Genomic DNA, 20,878 nt, shown 5'->3' on the forward strand with positions numbered 1-20,878 from the left:
GGGGGCATATGTGGAGACAGAATGTTTATGAGAAATCTCTGTACCTTCCTCTCAATTTTGCTTTGAACTCAAAACTTCTCCAAAGGATAAGATCTAATTTTAAAAATTGTCTTTTGGCCTAGTTGTCCAACAACATCTCTAGCAGGTTTTTAAAAATGTTTACTTTATTTAAAATTAAGTTTTAGACTATTAGGCAATTTTGTCAATGTGATTAACTCCTAGGTTGCTATAATAGTCCAAAAAGTCAGGTGTGAGGAAAATATCCCTTTGATTTTTTAAAATTTAATTTAAAGTTCTGGGACGTGCAGGTTTGTTACATATGTAAATGTGTGCCATGGTGGTTTGCTGCACTTATCAACCCATCACCTAGGTATTAAGCTTCACATGCATTAGCTATTTATCCTGATGCTCTCCCTGCCCCACCCCCCCCAACAGGCCCCAGTGTGTGTTGTTCCCCTCATTATGTCCACGTGTTCCCATTGCTTAACTCCCACTTTTAGTGAGAATACGCAATGTTTGGTTTTCTGTTTCTGTCTTAGTTTGCTGAGGATAACGGCTTCCAGCTCCAACCATATTCCTGTAAATGACATTATCTTTTTCCTTTCTATGGCTGTGTAGTATTCCATGATATATATGTGCCACACTTTCTTTATCCACTCTGTCATTGATGGGCATTTAGGTTGAGTCCATGTATTTGTGTAAATAAGTACATGAAATACGTATATGAAAGGTAGATTAAAAATAAATGCTACCATACTTAGCTCTTTTTAACAGTGTTAGGGTGTGTTATCAAGAAAAAGCAACTCATGCTTCACAAGATTATTTTGTGTTGCTCTTCCTTACTCTGAAAAATTCTGTGAGGCTTATACTTGTAAATACTGTAGCCAGAATGGGAATTAACCCTTCAATATGACCTCCAAAGTCAAGGGAAGATCTAGAGGACTAGGGTACAGGAATACTGGGTAAGCATGGTGACCGAGAAGCAAAGTAACAGATCTGAGTGGAATAATACATACTTATGTTTTTACCTAGTGTCATAGAAATAATTTATTATATCCTTAATATAAAGTTAAAAAAGTTTGTGAATAGTGCTGCAATGAACACACACATGCATGGATCTTTATAATGGAATGATTTCTATTCCTTTGGGTATATACCTAGCAATGGGATTTCTGGGTCAAATGGTATTTCTGCCTCTAAGTCTTTGAGGAATTGCCACACTGTCTTCCACAACGGTTGAACTAATTTACACTCCAACCAACGTGTAAAAGTGTTTCTATTTTTCCACAGCCTCGTCAGCATCTGTTGTTTCTTCACTTTTTAATAATCATCATTCTGACTGGCATGAGGTTGTATCTCCTTGTGGTTTTGATTTGCATTTACCTAATGATCAGGGATGTTGAGCTTTTTTTCATACATTTCTTGGCCGCATAAATGTCTACTTTTGAGACGTGTCTGTTCATGTCTTTTGCCCACTTTTTAATGGGTTTTTTTCTTGTAAATGTATTTAAGTTCCTTGTAGATTTTGGATGTTAGATCTTTGTTAGATGGATAGATTTTAAAAATTTTCTTCCATTTTGTAAGGTGTCTGTTCACTCTGATGACAGTTTCTTTTGCTGTGCAGAAGCTCTTTAATTATATCCCATTTGTCTATTTTTGCCTTTGTTGCAATTGCTTTTGACGTTTTCATCATGAAATCTTTGCTCTGCCTATGTCCTGAATGGTATTGCTTAGATTTTCTTCTAGAGTTGTTATAGTTGTGGGTTTTACACTTAAGTCTTTAATCTGTTTTGAGTTAATTTTTGTATATGTAAGAAAGGGGTTCAGTTTCAATTTTCTGCATATGGCTAGCCAGTTTTCCCAGCACCATTTATTAAATAGGAAATTCTTTCCCCGTTGCTTGTTTTTGTCAGTTTTGTCAAAGATCAGATGGTTGTAGATGTGCAGTCTTATTTCTGAGATCTCTATTCTGTTCCATTGGTCTATGTGTCTGGTTTTGTACCAGTACCATGCTGTTTTGGTTACTGTAGCCTTGTAGTATAGTTTGAAAGCCTCCAGCTTTGTTCTTTTTGCTTAGGATTGTCTTGGTTATATGGACCATTTTTTGGTTCTATTTCAATTTAATTTTTTTTCTAATTATGTGAAGCACATTAATGGTAGTTTAATGGGAAGAGCATTGAATCTACAACAAATTACTTTGGACAGTATAGTCATTTTCACAAATTGATTCTTCCTATCCATAAGTATAGAATGTTTTTTTCATTTGTTTGCGTGCTCGCTGATTTCCTTGAGCAATGGTTAGTAGTTCTCCTTGAAGAGGTCCTACAATTCCTTTGTTTGCTGTATTCCTAGGTATTTTTTTCTCTTTGTAGCAATTGTGAATGGGAATTCATTCATGATTTGGCTCTCTGTTTGTCTGTTGTTGGTGTACAGGAAAGCCTGTGATTTTTGCACACTGATTTTGTATCCTGAGACTTTGCTGAAGTTGCTTTTCAGCTTAAGAAACTTTTGGGATGAGACTATAGGGTTTTGTAGATATAGGATAATGTTATCTGCAAACAGAGACAGTTTGACTTCCTCTCTTCTTATTTGAATACTCTGTATGTCTTTCTCTTGCCTGATTGACCCAGCCAGGACTTCCAATACTATGTTTAATAAGGTTGGTGAGAGAGGGAATCCTTGTTTTGGGCCAGTTTTCAAGGGGAACACTTCCAGCTTTTGCCCATTCTGTATGATACTGACTGTGAGTTTGTCATAAATGGCTGTTATTATTTTAAGGTATGTTTCAATACCTAGTTTAATGAGAGTTTTTAACATGGAGAGATGTTGAATTTTATCAAAGGCCTTTTCTGCATCTATTGAGATAATCATGTGGGTTTTGTCTTTAGTTCTTTTTATGTGATGGATTATATTGATTGACTTGCATATGTTGAACTGGCCTTGCATCCTAGGGATGAAGCCAACTTGATCGTGGTGGATAAGGTTTTTGATGTGTTGCTGGATTTGATTTGCCAGTATTTTATTGAGGCTTTTTGCACTGATGTTCATCATATACCTTTGATTTCTTAAGGTACAATTTAATTTTTAACTTGAACTCTCATTTTATAGGGAAGGCAGAGAAAATCCATCAATTTCTAGCCTACTCACCCTTCGGTGACTTTTCCATGAAGCAGGGCTAAGTTCTAGTATGAAAAAAATCTGTAAGTTGACAAGTGCATCTGACATAATTATGTTTTGATGGTGGTTATTACTGCTTTTTTAATGTTACTCTAGATGAGATGAAGGGGACGAGGGGTGTAAGCTCATGGTACAAAGAAGGGAATGGTGATGATTTTGAGTTACTTCAGATGTAATCTTAGGATGTGCTGGAAGCAGCAAGAGAAAGAGGAGAACTCATAGACAACTCTAATCATCTCATTGGCAGATAGTAATAAAATGGTTAGTGGTAGAACAAGACCAAGACATACTGGTGGATTATGAGTTCTCTTTAGATGTGTTGATGTAAGTAGTTTTTAAGAACCCCACTTAGAGAATACCTGTAACCGCCTGAAAATATACATTGGGGATGCAAATGAGAAGTGTGGTTGAAGATGCAGATTTGATGGACATCCTCCTATGATGACCTGGGAATGAATGGAATTACACAGCCAAAGAGGATACATGGTAAGACAAAGCAGCTTTTTCAAGGGATACCAATTTTCAAGGGATACCAATTTTCAGGGGGATGCAGCAGAGGAGCCAAACATGGACAGCAAGAAACAACAGAAAGGAGAGGGCAGAGTAGCAAAAGCCCAGGAAATTGTAAAGGAGGAGGTATCCATATTATAAAATAGTGCAGACCTAAGTGGGACAAGGCATTAGATTTGGCAGCCATCAGTTCATTTGCTGACTTTTGAGAAGTCTGTTTCAGTAGGGAGGAGGAGAAGAAAGCCAAAATGCAGAGTAAATGACAGGTAAAGTGCAAGAAGCCAACAGAGGCCACTCTCTGGAGGAGTTTAGCAATAAAGAGGAGGAACAAGTTAGGGCAGCTGACTATAGAAAAGGTGTGGACAAAGAAAGGGTTGGTTTATCATTGTTTTGTTTCTTTTTTAATGTGGAGGAGACTTGAGAATGACTTTAACCTGAGGAAGGATCAAAGAAAAATGAAGGAAGAAAAGGAAGATATGGAAGCCAAAAAAAAAAAAAAAAAATCTTAAGGGATAATTGATGGAGCCTGGTCCCAGCAGAGGTAGAAGGGCTTAGATGAGAAGTGGATCTAGTTAACCTTGGACAAGAATTCTTATGAATCAGTAGGGCAAGAAGAGAAGAAAATACATGGCTGTCCTAAAGGAAAAGATGAGAGTTTAGAATCTCTATGTAGCCCCATGACACTTATTACACATTTAATAATTTTGCTCTCTGTATCTGTGAAAAGAGTAAATAGTAAACCATAAACAATAATCATTGCTCTCAAAGTAAGTCACACCAAAATTTCTATGCACCTTGCCTCAAAAAAGATGTTTCCCATAGTGTAGCAAGAAAGTGAGCCTAATTGTTCATATTTCTACACAACATACCTTTATGTCCCTCAAAAAATATATGGTGACTTTCTGTTTAATTTTGCTATTAAATATTTGAATGAGACCTGCCCAATACATCTAATTCAAATCAAAGAAATTTCGGCAGGACCTTACCAAAGCCAAGCATGCCTGCTCAAAGAGAACTCATGAAAAGGGTTATGAAACAAGTAATCAAGTAAAGCTCTCCCATCTGTTCTACCTACCTTCATCGTGAAAGGCCTGGGTCTCCAGCCATCTGGAGAAAAAAAGAAGAAAAAGCTAAAAATAGTGGGCTGCAACCAAAGTGAAAATATCTAAATGTCGGTAACAGTGTTTGAAGAGGAAAGGGCATGTTCCTCTGAGTGGTTTCCATCTAGGTCTCATGGCCTGAAATGTCTGCCTAACTTCTGATTTAAAGAGAACAGAAATGAGTACTAGCTCTTAGAAAGAACATGCCTTCATTGGAGTGAGCACATAAAACAACGGAAAAAGTGACAAAATTTGCTTTTGTCTTACCTTTTGCTTTCTCTTTTCATCATTAAATTGTAAAACTAATGACTGCCTGCTTAATAAAGAAATTCAAGTTACAGACATGTATAGAGATCAACCACCTCTTACCCCTACTGCCACTCTAGCACCTCTTCCGACATTTCAATGTGAGGAATTTGTTGCTTTACCTTTCCAAATTTGTGTGTACATGGGTTTATAAAAATGGGATCTTACTATTTTCCAACTTGATTTTTTAAAATTTTCACTATGGAAATCTTTCCATGTTTATGCATATGGATTCTTCCTTGTTCTTTTGACAGCTACAGAAAATTTCTCTTTTATTGCTCCATAATTTATTTAGTCATTCCCCCATAAGAGGATCATTTAAACTATCTCAAGATATTTTTACCACGGAAAAAGCTGCTGTAAATATCTCTGTACATACATCTTTGTGGTCTTGTTGTTTATTAAATAAATTCTTAGAAGCGAAGGCAAATGGCTGGCTCAAAGGGTGTGTCCATTTTCAGTTTTAATGGCAATTTCCAGATTGTCCTCCAAAAAAACATCATACTAGTTTATCCTTCTACCAACAGTTTTTAAGAGTGCCTTTTTCCTCATGCCCCAGACACTACTGAGTGTTAATACTCTTTCAATATTTCCTTGATAGATAAAGATACTTTCTTTGAGCAGAAGGTTAGGAATACTAAGGGAACTTCCCTTCTAGAAAAGTAGCAGGCGAATCATCTACTGCGATTTAAGATGAGAGAGAGGAATTTGTGAGGACTAGGAAAGCTTTAGGAGACAGCTGCTTGGGTAGAGTGGAACAGTAGCTGATCCACAATGTCCAAGCATCTGAAAAACCCAGAGAAAATTGGGAGAAAAAATGTCAAAAAGTTTTTATGAAGCCAATACAGTTAGTTATGTTACTTTTCTAATTTGAGAACGAGAACAAAAAAAGGGAGAGAGAGAGACAGGCTCACTCAGGCTGGAGTGCAGTGGTGCAATCATGGCTTACTTCACCTCCTGGGCTCAGGCCGTCCTCCCGCCTCAGCCTCCCAAAGTGTTGGTATTACAGGCGTGAGCCACCGCACCTGGCCAGGAAAAATTTAACGTTGGAATCGATCAAGATGTTAAAATTGAGTCATCTGGTGAGAACAGAAACTTCTCATGGTTAAATGATTGCATGAAGGCCCTGACTTGAGACCAAGAGAAATAAGTCAAAGAGAAGGACTGATGAGCCAGAAGAAAACAGAAGTTCCAAAGATCACCACTAAATCACAATCAAGTTAGAGGCAAGGTTTTAGGGGAGTGTGAGAGTTAGAACAATGGTCAGAGAGTTGGTGATGATTAGTGAGGAGCATTTCTGAGTTCAAAATTTCAACAAGGCATGGAACAGCTCCTGGCTACGATGGGGTGTGGGGAGCAAACAGGTCCTGAAGTGAAGTAGAGCTAAAGGTTTCTGAAGAACGGCAGGTAGAGCCATGACAAAGGGGTGCTATGTGGGTTATCCATCAGGGATGGCAAGACAGGGTGAAGCCATTCTGCAGGTCACCTGCAGAAATCCCAAGGCCCGAATGAGCATGCTTGAATAAGTGAATGATCTGGATGCCAGATGGTTGATGGAGAACAGGCAGCAGCAGAGCAAGAAACAAGAGCTTCATTGAAGGAAGACTAATTTAGAGGTGCATCACTCAAGGGTCAGGAGGTGACTGTGAAGGACACACAGGCTACCAGCCACCCATGGGTACAGCTGTTGAGAGAGTGAGGGTGGAGAGAAGGAAGCTTCCTCTTTGGTGAGGAGTGTTCAAGGAAAAAGCTTATGATATCAGGACAGCAAGTAATATGTTGTGAATCCCACAAGGCATTCACTGGAAGCTGGAAAGGAAAAGTGTTGGTTAGGATTTCTATCAGGCAATTTGGAAACACTGAAATGATTGAATGTGAATCAAGGGTTTTAGGAATCCGGGCATCCAAGAATGGATAAAAGGAAAGAATGGTCCACACGGAGCTTCCCAGTGAAGGTGTACTGCTGCCCCCTCCACGGCTGTGCTGCCGGGAGGAGGTGTGAGCGTGAGACGATCGAGTCCATCCATTCTGCAGGGACTGGGGAGACTGTGTATCTGGCTGCTGGCCTCTGCACACTCATCCATATTCTTCAATCATCTAGCTACATGGCCTCACAAAAGTTGCCTATACTCAGCCTCCATTCTCTCTCTTCAAAAATAAGAGTAATGATAGTACGCATCTCATGAGGCGGTTTGAGGATTAAACATAGCATGTTAGACATGAACCATGTGTTACTGGAACACAGTAAATATCCAATCAATTAAACTAAAATTACTCACACTGTAGAAGGTTTTAAAATATATATCCATTTTGAAGGAGAAAGTTTTCACAATATTGTAAGTTCTAAGTAACAAATACAATGGGCACGTGGAAAAACCTTTCAGCACACAAATAGAACCTCCTTATGCGGATACGACAAAGATCCTAGTAAAAACAACTATCTCCATGTTTTGATGGTTTCTCTTACACAAAATAAAATATAGAAATTCATACATTAAATCTCTTAAAATGTAAAATTTTCCTGAATTATACGTGCAGATATTTAAGTTCATATTGTCTTCTGGTTTATATTCAGTCTCACTATTTTTGAATAAAACCAAATTATATCACATAAGAACAACTGGGAACTATTTATCTTCAATTCTATACATGAAAGTATCAGTTCTGTGTATGTTAGTTGTTCAAACTTATTCTCCACAGTCTTATTTGCAGATGATTTAATGAAGATACTCCTACTGCATTTCTGCTACCCCTGTACTTGGGTAAGTTTTGCAGGCTGACCAGATGGAGGTCAGATAAGTTCCCTCCATTCCTAGAAAGACATTCTCCAGTTAGCTTAACACTCGTGTCTTAGATTGGCGTCTTGGCCTCAATGGTGGCAGTAGATCAGATACGTAACTTTTCTTTATGTCACCCTGGGTTTTAGTGTGTTCAGTTATTTTTCTCCCCTGTCCACGTAGTTTGTTTTCTACTCATGACTGACTTACCAGTATTTTTAGCAAAGTAGTGACATTTTGGCAACATTGACTTCTAAAAATAGATGCTCACCTAACATTTAATCTCTTGGGGTTTGTAAGGAGTCTACATGCTGGGCTGTTTCAGATATTGATGCCTGGGTTTGCTATGTTCCCTCTGTCCTTTCTACCTTGCTTTTCCCAGGCTAACATTGCTAATCCCTGAAGAGTCAATTCAGGGATTTTCCTCAAAGCTTTCCCTGAAATCCTACATTGAGCTAAGTGCCCCTTGCCTGATTTCCTAAAAGGTGACCACATTATATTGGCATGACATAATCTTCTAATGGGTCTGTCTGTCCTGCTGGATGGTTAGCAGCCTTGAGGGCAGGAACCTTACTTCATCTTTGTTCTCCCAACAACCAATAGGCATTTTAGACACAGGGCCTATGGCCTGCAAAAATGTTTGAGATCTGAAATACACAGTTGACACCTGAACAACATGGGTTTGAACTGTGTAGATCCACTCATACATGAATAATTTTCAATTAATATCTTGGAAAATTTTTTGAAGATTTTTCACTATTTGAAAAAACTCACAGAAATATCAAAAAATTAGGAAAGAGGTATGTCATTAATGCATAAAATATATGCACAGACTGGTCTATTTTCTAATTCACTACCATAAAAAAAAAACAAGTATATTATAAAAACATAAAATTTATCAAAACTTATGCACAGAAACACTTGAAGACCACATGGCGCCCTTCACAGTAGAGAGAAATGTAAACGAACATAAAGATACAGTATTAAATAATAACTGCATACAGTATTAAATAATAACTGCATAAAATTAACCATAGTACACATTGTACTACTGTAATAATTTTGTAGCCACCTCTTGTTGCTATTGTGGTAAGCTCAAGTGTTCCAAGTAACAGCTTAAAGTATCTATGAGGCTAATTATCTCCACCTGAGCAGTTCTTCTCGCCAGCAAATTATGTATCATAGTAAAAAGTGATCTCCAGCAATTCTTGCATATTTTGTGTGTAATACAATACTGTAAATTTTAAATAACATCATGGGACCCATACAAAGTGTCACTAATGATGCTGGAAGTATTCCCAATAAACATTACTTGTTCCATAGATTTAGGTCTGCAGGTGCCTGCCAGCATAAGGAGCACGGTTTAAAAAAAAAAAAAAAAAAAAAAAAGGTTGTTTACTTTAAATGATGAACTACCTTTTTATCAAGTATTAAAAATGCAGCTTTCATGTGGGCGTCGGATTGCTCTAAGAAAGGCATCTGTAATGTGGTTTGAGAAAAAGTGAAGTCATTAGATGAAAACTTAAAGAGAAAGGAAGATGAAGGAGCTAAAGCTAGAGAATTTAATGCCAGCAAAGGATGGGTTGATAATTTTAGAAAGACGTTTGGCTTTAAAAATATCAAGATAATGAGAGAAGCAGCTTCTGCCAACTAAGTGAGTTTGAAAACGCCACTAAGAAAATTACTGAGCAGAAAGGATAGCTGCCTAAACAGGTTTTTAATGCAGATGAAAATGCCCCCATTCTGGGAAAAAAAGATACTACAAAAGACATTTATTCATAAGAAAGAGAAATGAGCACCAAAGTATAATAGGAAAGGATTAGCCATCTCCACTGTTTTGTGCAAATGCAGTGAGGGTATGGTCATGGCTGCTCTTATCTAAAAGCTGCAATCTCTGAGCCTTGAAGGAAAAAGGTGAACACCAGCTGCCAGTCTTTTGGTTGCACAAGAAGACCTGGACAACAAGCACCCTTATTCTGAGTTAGTTCCATCAATGCTTTTGTCCATGAAGTCAGGAAGTACTTTGCTAGTAAGAGACTGACTTTTAAAGTTTTCTTTTTATATTGGACACTGCCCCTGGCTACCCAGAACCCCATGAGTTCCATGTCAAAGGTGTTGAAGTGGTCTACTTGCCCCCAAGCACAATGTCTCTAATTCAGCCTCTAGATCGGGGGCCATAAGTACCTTTAAGGCTCACTGCACGTGGTTCTTTATGGAAAGGATTGTTAATATTATGGAGGAGAACCCCAGCGGAGAGAACATCATGACATTCTGGAAAGATTACACACCACTGACGATGCCATCATTGCTACAGGAAAAGCCATGAAAGCCGTCAACCCCAAAACAATCAATTCCTGCTGGAGAAAACTGTGTCTAGTTGTTGTGCATGAGCCAAACAAGGAAATCATGAAAGATGATTGTAGATACACAAAATAAGAACAGGGGGCAAAGGGTTTCAAGATATGAATCCTGGAGAAAGATTTAAGAGCTAATAGACACGACACTAGAGGAATTACCTGAACACAACCTGATGGAGATGAGTGCTTCCAAACCAGTGCCAAAAGATGAGAAAGACGTAGACGTAGTGTCGGAAAACACACTGATATTAGACAATCTGGAAGAAGGGTTTCAATTATTCAAGACTGATTTTGACTTATTTTATGACATGGACTCTTCTATTATACAGGCACTGAAACAAGCAAATGGTGAAAGAAGGACTGGTACCACATAGAAACATTTTTAGATAAATGAAAAAGAAAAAGTGAGACGAAAATTGCTATGTATTTCCATAAAGTCACACTGAGTGCGCCTTTCTCTCTTGACTCCCCTTCCACCTCCTCCAACTCTTTCTCCTCTGCCACCCCGAGACAGCAAGACCAATCTCTCCTCCTCCTCCTCCTCCTCCTCAACCTACTCAAAATGAAGACTTTTATGATGATCCACTTCCACTTAATGAATAGTAAATATATTTTCTCTTCCTTATGATTTTCTAATATTTTCCTTTCTCTAGCTTACTTTATAGAAAGAATATAGTATATAATACACATAATGCATAATATATGCTCATGATTTATGTTATTGGTAAGGTTTCCAGTCAATAGTAGGATATTAGTAGTTCAGTTTTGGGGGAGTCAAAAGTTATATGTGGAATTTTGTCTGTGCATGAGGTTGGCACCACTATCCCTTGTGTTGTTCAAGGATCAACTGTAAATGCTTGGACTCAAAATATAAAAAGAAATCACAAAGTATAAATTAATAATTGTTTTATGGGATGTCTTCAAAATGTAGCATTAAGTCAACTAGAATTAAATCATTAGTTACATAAAAACATAAGGGTTAAATCATGAGAACTATGATTCATTCTCAAACACTCACACAGAAGTTATATAAATCACCTCAAAGTTACATTTAACATGGGAAATAGGGATAGCTGAATATGTCTGCTGCCTTATGATATGCTTTCCAAGAGAGGGCGTGTCCAGGGCCAAAACCAACCCACAAACACACTATCTGGAACCAGCAGGAACTCACAAATGTTTGTTGCAATGTTCCTGTTTATCTCCAATTCAATTCTGCAAGCATAGCTCAGAGCTTATTATGGCCCAGCCATACTGTTATTATATCATAAATACTTCTTGCTTCAAGGAGCTTGTAATATAGTAGTGGGGAAGACAAACTTATATAAACTGGCTAAGAATGACATTTCCATTTGAGTTCACTTTGTTTTTCATGTATTATTTATCTGTCTCATTGAGAAAACTTCCAGTCATGAACAGCTTGCACTACGCTATTCAGCTCTTCCAATAGGACTACACAGCCCCAGCTTTGTTGGCAAAACTTCCTGAGCAAATTTAATTTTTTGTTTTCATTTCTAAGAAAAGATGCAATTGGTTAACACCTTTATATTGCCAGCAGTCTGGGGAAACATTTAATGAAGACCACAGATCTAGGAGGACCCACATTTCTGAATAAGACACTCTTAAAGGTACTCCATCCTAGTACAGGCTGTCAGTATATCTCTTTTTGTAATTTGCCACTTGTAATAATAATAAATCTAAATGTACATTTCTGGACATTTCTACTGCAGCACCTGATGAAAATTCTGGTTCTCTGTTCAGGACAACTCTCAATTTCACAATCATCACACTCACCCACAACTTTTCCACACACCTGTTAAAATCTAGCCAATTCCACTGCCTTCTGGAAGACTTTTCTGAATCTCTCCTCTCTAGCCTCAACAGAAGTGAACTATCTCGCACCCTCTCTGAACTGCCCCACTACTTACTGTCTGCTTTGAAATTACTCTGCAAGCTTTCATTTTCCCTTGACTTGATTATAAGGCCATTTTTGAAAGACATCAACCCATCTTGTTCATTGTTCCCTTCCCCATTGTGTCTTGTGAGCAGCCAGCTTCCCATGAACAGCTGCTGAATACACAGACTGAGCTGTGGGTTTAACTCAAATGTTTACGCATAAGGGAGTATGGAAAGAGGATTTGGTGCATATCATCATCTTTACAATAAATTTTTTTCTTGTACTCTACAAGAAGGCGTTCCCTACAACCAATTCTTAACATTTTTTGAGGTAGGCTTCAGGTTTTGATGATTTTGGTGTTTGTTCCCTTTGGGGTGTTGGTAATGCATTAAAATTTATCAGAGAAACTAATCTCTAATTTGGGCTACGTAATTGCCAACATCCGCACATTCTTAGAGGGAGTCGTATTTTATGGTGAACCACTTCCTTGCTTGACCTCCTTTAATGCATGTGATAGTGATTCCACTAATCTGTCAGCACTCTCCAATACTCTGCAGGTCACTAGGGTGTTTTGAAAGCAACTGAAAATAGCCTCTTGCCTACTGCAGACCTACTCAAATGCCATATCTCCTGTAAAGAGCCCTTTAATCTGGGCTTTTCTCTTCTATAGGGTCTTGGGTACTTTCTCAGTAGCCAAGATGGGGCAAGATGGGGAAGTTGAAGAGAACCTGCATGGTAGAACTTCGTGCAAGAAGCCATGCTGCAAAGATCTTGCCTTCTTAAAAATAATCTCCTATAATGATTTCCCCTATCTTCCGCCTACTTCCAGTGCATATTTCTCAAACTTTTCTTTCCCATATAACCTTCAAGATTTTTACATTTTCTGTATATCACCTATATATATATATATATTAATCATTTTCTTCATTTCCTCTTTCTACTTAAGTAAAACCTCACCTTAGTCCTCCTACATCCCCCAAAATTTATAGTTTGGGGGCAGCTGGGGCTTTCTGAGACCCTCTACTTCTTCCCTCAGATTTCCCCCTCAGATAATTTCCGCAGACTTGCTATCATGGCCGCAGAACCTTGCAAACAACAGGGGTTCTGTAAATAGTGGCAGGAGCTTCCCATTCCTCCTTTGCCAAATCTAGGTTGCAAACACTCAGAAATTGGTGGTCTTAGTATTATGACTGGTAACTTATAAAGTCATAAGAGTCTCATTTCATAATAATATAAAAAGAATTTATCTTCATTTTTATTTAGGTTGAACTCTGCTAAAAGGTACAAAATGGACTTGTGTGCCTCACTCCAAATTTACACACACACATACACTCACTCACACACACACATACATTTTAAAAAACTGTCATAGCAATTAAAAAAATAAAAACACAGAGCCTAAGAAGATCACTAGTAAAGCAGGGTGGAGCTGTTCTTCTTCACAGCTCAAATCATTTGCTTTGGTGACCAACCTGCACTAGTAAACAATTTAAAGTCCAAGTTCAGCCTTTTCATGAGCCCAATTCATCACTTTAAGACCAAAAATACATGTTCACATTTGTTGACAATATTTAGACAGCTTATGTAACAACATTCAACTCTGCTGGGTAGATTGGCTAATGGTGATAACCTCCTTGGTATGGAATATTTTAGATTAAAGTAGAATTTTCAATTACAATAACTAGCTGATGGAGTTTTGCCAGAACAACTTAAAAAATCCCCAAGCCACAAATGTAATATTTGCATTATACACCCACTCCTTTGGTTCCCCTGAATTAATAACGCTTCGCAGCACAGGAGTTGACCTGTGAGAAGATAAATGAGCTTTTCAAGCAATGTGAACCGATGAACAACTTTGTATACTGACCAGTGAACTCATTAACAGCTTTGTTTACTGACCAGTGAACTGATGAACAACTTCTTTTACTGACCAGTCATAAAAGTTTTTATGAACTTCTTTATCTCTCACCCACAACACCTTGTGAAGTTACCTTCTCACTACGTGAACACAGTGAATGTCTACAGAGGAAAGAACCAAATATTATGAGGACTAACTACTGGAAGGGAATGTGTCTATTAATAGCTCATTATAGACACTAAATAATGGCAACCATTGTTATCAAATTCAACATCCACTCACTCACTGAACAGAAATGTGGAGGTGGGATGGTAAAGCGGAAGTTTAAGCTTGGAAGGGGTTATTATGCAGGGTTAAGAGAATCTGCCCTTATGGATCTTGCAAGAAGACAGGGATCTTACCCAAATGCCATTGCAGTGCCAAGGGTAGGGAGCCTAGCCAAAGGTGAAGTTGGACATAAACATGCCACTGCCTCCAGGCCATCCTTCCATGTGTTGGAGTGCTCCATGTGACACATAGGAGAACCTTGCTTACTGTTCTTGTCCCCAAAGCTCGAGATCCTTCTGTAGGCAAATGCCTACACATCACTGCTGGATCACCTGAGTGAAGGACTCTGAGCCCCTGGTATTTGCAATAATCGATCTCATCCTACACTTGTCCTTCCAAGCTAGCATTTGGTCCTGATCTGTGATCACTCCAGGAACGTCGGTAAAAAGTGCAAATTCCAAGGACCCAAGCTACACTTGTGAATCAGAATTGCTGGAGATGAGGCCCAGGAATTTGTTCAACAAGCTGTAGTTCCAGGCATATGGAACCTTTTGAAATTTACTGCTCTTGGAGAAAACGCATGCGTTTTGCATTTTTAAAATATGATTAAAAGCTGCTAGAGACTTTTAACCGGCAATATAAGAGAAGATAATAACAACAACAGTAATAATGGGTGGAATCGTGGGGAGGGGTCGTTTGAAGCTCTATTTGAGAAGCTGCACGCGTTGGTGATGTTGGCCTGTCTCAGCCACCTTGACGCTCAGGTAGGAACTCCTGAAGAAAAAAGTAAGTCTGGGCCGCGGCCCATGAGACGGCTGAAAGGTCTGGGATGTCCATTGCGTTCTTAGGGTCGCCTAGGCCACAGGAAGTTCTGGACAAGAAGTTCCCAACAGGCCATAAGCAGACGACCCAACGCGCGCAAGCGCGTTGGCGTCCCCAAACAACTCCAGGCAGCGCAACCCTCCTGCTACCTTCAGCGCAGTCGGCTCCCAAAAGTGAACGTGACACGAAAGGGTGGGACTTCCGGCCCTGGAAGCCAATGCGCATGTGGCAGTCAACCGGTTACGCAATACTTTCTGTCGCGTGATCCTGAGAACCAATGAAAATGCATAATTACAGTCCACGTGTCTCAGTTTCCGTTAGCAACCAGAGGCTTCTAAACAACCTAGCTTCCCTCCGCATCTCTGGTCCAAACAGCCTCGGCGATCGCAGGCTTGGCAGGGCACCGCCTGGCCTCTCCCGTTCCTTTAGGCTGCTGGCTACCGCCAGCCGCCTGCCGCCATGGTGAGTAGACGGCTCTCTGGCGCCGCACCGCGCCCCGGAGAGAGCGCGGCCGGGGCTGGAGACACCGAGCGGGTGGGCCCGGAGTGATTACGTGGCCTCGTTGGGTTTGGGGTCCCGCTCCTCAGGCTCACTTAGAAAGGGAGGCTGCGCCAGGCGCGAGAGGTTCTGTTAACCTCAGCCCAAGTCCTTCTGGGGTGTGGAGCCTTTTCCTAGCAGCTCAGCTTCGCCGCGTCGCTCCGTTTCTCTCGCCTGTTTCTCACTCTATTTCAGGAGGCTCCACGTTCACACACACACGTTAACACACACGCAGGGTTCTCACTTTCAAGAAGCTCCAAGTTTACACACACACACACACACACACACACACACGTACGTTAACACAAACTCAGGATTCTCAATTTCAGGAAGCTCGAAGTTTACACACACACATTAACCAGAGGAGAAGGGAGAACGAGTCCAGCTTTCTGTGTGATTGAAATCCAACTTTCTGATGTGGAAGTGACTTTAAGAATCCCAGCACCCCATTTTACAGCTTAGGAATTTGGGTGACATTTCCTTTGTTTTGGCTTGCTCAAAAAAGACCATTAATCTCTTCAGCGAATATAGCATGCCATATTAAATACTAGTCATACTTAGTGCACAGCACTGAAGTGTTCAGAAAAATGGATGAAACCAGAGTTGAGAGCACCACTTGAAATGGCTACTGAAATAGCAACCAAAATTTCTCTTTAGCCCACACTGTGTTCCAAGCACTGTCTGGAAGCTGAGAATACACCTGTGAACTAAATAGATTGTTCCCTCCCCTTCTTGAGTTTAGAGCCTGTCCATTCATTCTCTTGATTTCCCTAAAATATCAGGAGAATACGTTGAAAACAAATCAAAAAAAAAAAAAAATACCTCTTCCTGTTCTATCTTCTGTCATTCCTTTCCATCAGTTGACAACTGAGGCTTTGGAATCAGGCTCAGGTTCATTAGTAAATTACAGATAATAACTACACAAGGCTAACATGTTAAGTAAGATAATGCATATAAAATAAATAGCACAGTACCTATGAAAATATTAAGCATTCAGTGTCTGATAGGTATTATTAAACAGTGCTCATTTTTATCATTACAGTTTCCTCCTTGTACTTCTCTTAAACTGTGTATGGATTGTATGGATTTGTGGGCATGATTAAGAACAGGTAACCATTTCTGAATACCTTACCCTCTCTTGTTCTATCCCCTTCCCCCTAAACACACGTACACAATTTATGGTACAATTTCAAGAAATTAGCTTGGCAATGCTCTGGCAGGATTTCTTGCTATATGTTTTCAGCTCTTATTATTATTAACAGAATATTTCTGCAACAAAATTCAAACAAATTCTGACTTCCCCACTTGGACACCATTGTTTCTAACCATTTTAGGATGGATCATTGTATCTACTGCATTTAGTAGGCAGTAAAACTAATGTCATTGGGGTTAAGTGACTTGGTGACAGACTGTTACCAAGGTAGATGGTTGCATAGCTAGACCTAAACCTGGTTTCTAATCTGGGCTTTTCCTATCATACCATACATCTCTACCTATTCCATTTCCTCTCTAATGATTTGAGATAGATACATAGAGTATATGTGTGGAAGTAAAGGTTTGTGAATAGCCATTTCCTAGGCTGACGCTATTTTTCCTTTTGAACTCAACTGTCCACTTTTACTCCCTTTCTTCATTCCCATCCATTTTAAAGGAACTTTTCTGTCATTTACCCTTCTTGGTTTGAATAATTTTTCCTTCTTGGTCCCAGGACAGTCTTAACTTCCCTTGAAAAGAGGGAAAGGAATGAACAGGTAGGAATTGGCTACATGCTAGCACAAGGCACTATGCTAGGTATTATGCAGCATAAGAAATGATTCATGCCCTCATAGTTTATAATCTAATTGGAGGAGCAAGACCTGAAAAAAAAAAGATAATCAGTAATAGAAGGTAGTGATCAGTCAGTGATGGTGCCAAAGAAGTAGCAGAGATTATGTACGCCAGCTTTTGGAGGAAGGCATATCTGCAGGGTTACTGAGGGCATGTTGGGAGGGGTCAAAGATTAAGTGAAACAGGTTAGGCTTTAAAGGGTGGGTAGGAATTCAGTGATGTGGTGGAGCATGTGTGTAGTGGCTGGTGAGAGCCAACTGTATGCATTTCTTCTCATCTCTTAATTCAGTGACATTATATTGGTGGCTTGAAATCAGCCATGATGGAAGTATTTATGGCATGGAAATCAGCAATGCTACACATCAGGCCCGCTACCTAGAAAACCTGCTGTTAAATATTTACCATCACACCACCGAGTAGGATTCAGATTCTTGAATAGGAATGCGATACTTCAGGATCAGAGTAACATAAACAAAAGTTAAGGCAGGAAATTTAAAGTCATGTTTCAGGACTGATGAGCAGACTAGTGGGGCTAAAGTAGAGTGTTCATTTAGTAGAGTCCTGGGAAACAGGGTAAGAAAGAGTAGGAGGTTTTGAGGAGTAAAGAGTGTAAATTTAATACCATAGACAATGAATAATGATTAAGAATCTGTGTTTGTTCTTTATTTGTTTTTAGCAAATTGTGACATTGTTTTGTGATATTTCTAAATTGTGGGATATTCTTGCCCATACTGATGTGCGACTTTAAGAGATAATATTGTCTCTAATGTAAGTAGTCAGTTATTTTTAATGCGTAATAGAAATCTGTCTTGTTAGCCATAAGTCAGGTGCATATGCGACTCTAACCTGTTGCACCTGAGTCCTTATAGGTTTCCCTTTTGTTTCCTTTCTACTCGTGCTATCTCCATTCTGTTTTCCAGACCTTAAAGACTTATGCTACCTAAACTGCTTTGTAAAGCTCATCAGCAGCTTAATTACAAATCCAACTAACATGGCTGATGCCTTGCTCTTAGCTGACCTGCTCTATTCTTTGGCTGCTAGCCCTACCTCCTTGGGCTTGCCTCTTAAATATCTGTCAAGCTGTCATTTGGTTTAAAGTACAGACCAATTTGTGGTTCTTTCCAAATCAAATATACTTGTTAAAGCTGTATTTAATGGGGTAAGGGTTAAGTTGCTGTAACAGAGTTGTTTTTTGCTTTAAGGTTAAGTGGCCTGAAGAATACAGAAGTTTCTCTCTCACTTAACAGCCATCTCACCACTTATCTCAGTGACAGGGTCAGTGCCACTCCATGAGGTAGACACATGGGTCCCTCTCATCTCACTGTTCCCCCAGCCTATAGGGCATTGATGTTGTCTGCATGATTCAGTCAAGTCCCCAACTCTTCCAGGTTTCAGTGGCAGAGGTACACCCCATATCTTAAGACCAGTTCTTTGGAACTAGATCACAACATTCCTTGCTGAGAAGTAGTCAGCAGTGTGACTTGACTGCAAGGAGGGCAAGGAAGTGTCATCTGGCTGGGCAGCCATGCATCCAGGAAGAAGGGAAGAATAGAATTTGATGGACATCTAGCAGTCCCGACCACAGGATATCTTAAGCATTTTCATTGTTGGCTCTTTGATCAGATCTTCAAGACTAACAATTAAATTACCTCTTTCTTTTTCAGGCAGAGTTGGGCCTAAATGAGCACCATCAAAATGAAGTTATTAATTATATGCGTTTTGCTCGTTCAAAGAGAGGTTTGAGACTCAAAACTGTAGATTCCTGCTTCCAAGACCTCAAGGAGAGCAGGTAGGTATCAGAGGAGGACTCTAAGCAAACCAAATAGGAACATGGATTCTTTCTGGTAGCTGGTATGGGTATGCCATAGCAGAGGCCAGACAATTTATGGGATTCCTCAGGATCAATTATTTGCTAAGAGCAGCTGCACTAAGCCTCATGGATATCTGAAACAAAAGAAGTTTTATTGTGGCGGAAGCAATAAATCTATCAGAAATGCATGTGATAATTATAAGATGGCACAGTTTCAGAAGGGTAGTCAGGAAGTTGCCAAGGGCTTATGGATTAATGATGAGTTGTTGTATTAAAGATTCCAGAACTTTAATTACTTGAGTTATTAATTAAATAGTTAGAGCTATAAGACATGGAAATTAGTGAGAAAACACCTCTGTGTTTCATACAGAAGAAAGGAGAGAGGAAAACAGCAGGAGACCATGAAAACCTTGCTGACTAGTACTGAAATTGTTAGTTGATTTCTAGCATGAGATAATAATGGTTGAACCATAGTTGATTTGTAGCAAGAGATGAGTGTCAAGTGAGACATAAGTGAAAAAGACCTCCAGGTGAGCTCCAAGTGCCGTAAAACCATGAATGTCTCAGTAGTAGAGGCCATTAGCCTTAGATCATTCAGCCCATTCAACTTATCTGGTAAGCTGGTTTCCTAACCTCCAGCAGATGAAAGCAACAATTTTAATTAGCAAGAACATGATATGTTCTATTAAAGAATATAGAAATATTAATATTTTAATAAGGACTTTTGTAAAAAAGAGTTTTGGTTTTTTGAGACTAAATTCTGCTAACTAGATGAAACATTGAAAAATTATAAAACAAATATTATTAACTTGCATTTATGATAAAGCTTTAGTGTAAATGGATCTTGCTTGATGATGTCTTTTTGGAAGTAGGGAAGAAAGTAAAGCTGAGGTCGGGGTAGTTGCTCTTCATCTGCTGAGAGTTTGAGGGAGAAGGGACTTTGGGGGGTAGAGGTAGGGAGGGGAGAGGACTGTGTTACTATGATACTGTCACTGAAACTAGAAGGCACACATAGAAGCTTTTTTAAGGATTCAGCTGTTGGGCATGAATCGTTGCCCAGCATCATTGCTGAAGATGATTGTGGGGTTTAGTCACCACCAATGTGACCATAGGCAAGTCACCTCCACTCTGCAGACCTGTGTTCCTATCTGTAAAGTAAGGAGATCGTACAAGATGGCACCACAGTTCTCTTACAACCCAAGCGTTTTCTATGTGAGAACAGTTTTTTGTTTGTTTGTTTTTTGAGACAGAGTCTTGCTCTGTTGCCCAGGCTGGAGTTCAGTGTCACGATGTTTGCTCACTGCAACCTCCGCTTTCTGGTTTCAAGCGATTCTCCTACCTTAGCCTCCCAAGTAGCTAGGATTACAGGCATGCAGCACCATCCCCAGGTAGTTTTTTGTATTTTTTAGTAGAGGTGAGTTTTCGCTGTGTTGGCCAAACTGGTCTCGAACTCAAGTGATCCATCTGCCTCAGCCTCCCAAAGTGCTGGGATTACAGGCATAAGCTACCACGCTTGGCCCTGAGAGTAGATTTTTAATGCTATTGTTGACGATGATATTCATTTTTGTGGAGGCAATGGAACTTTAAGGTAAGCTAGGTTTTTTTTTTTTTTTTTTTTTTTTTTTTTTTTTTT

The 20,878-nt window shown here is 39.4% G+C and overlaps 1 protein-coding gene across 1 annotated transcript in view; it reads left to right on the forward strand.

The window, feature by feature from the left end:
- The first annotated feature begins 15,352 nt into the window (after window positions 1–15,352).
- Window positions 15,353–20,878, forward strand: part of LZTFL1 (leucine zipper transcription factor like 1) — a 17,517-nt gene continuing 11,991 nt past the window's right edge. Inside the window, exons 1-2 of the mRNA XM_037731634.1 lie at window positions 15,353–15,533; window positions 19,100–19,224. Coding sequence (XP_037587562.1) covers window positions 15,531–15,533; window positions 19,100–19,224 — 128 coding nt within the window. The 5' untranslated portion in view covers window positions 15,353–15,530. The remainder of the gene's footprint in view (window positions 15,534–19,099; window positions 19,225–20,878) is intronic.

Source organism: Cebus imitator, unplaced genomic scaffold, assembly GCF_001604975.1.
Source record: "Cebus imitator isolate Cc_AM_T3 unplaced genomic scaffold, Cebus_imitator-1.0 Scaffold0, whole genome shotgun sequence".
In the NCBI taxonomy this organism is placed as follows: Eukaryota; Metazoa; Chordata; class Mammalia; order Primates; family Cebidae; genus Cebus; species Cebus imitator.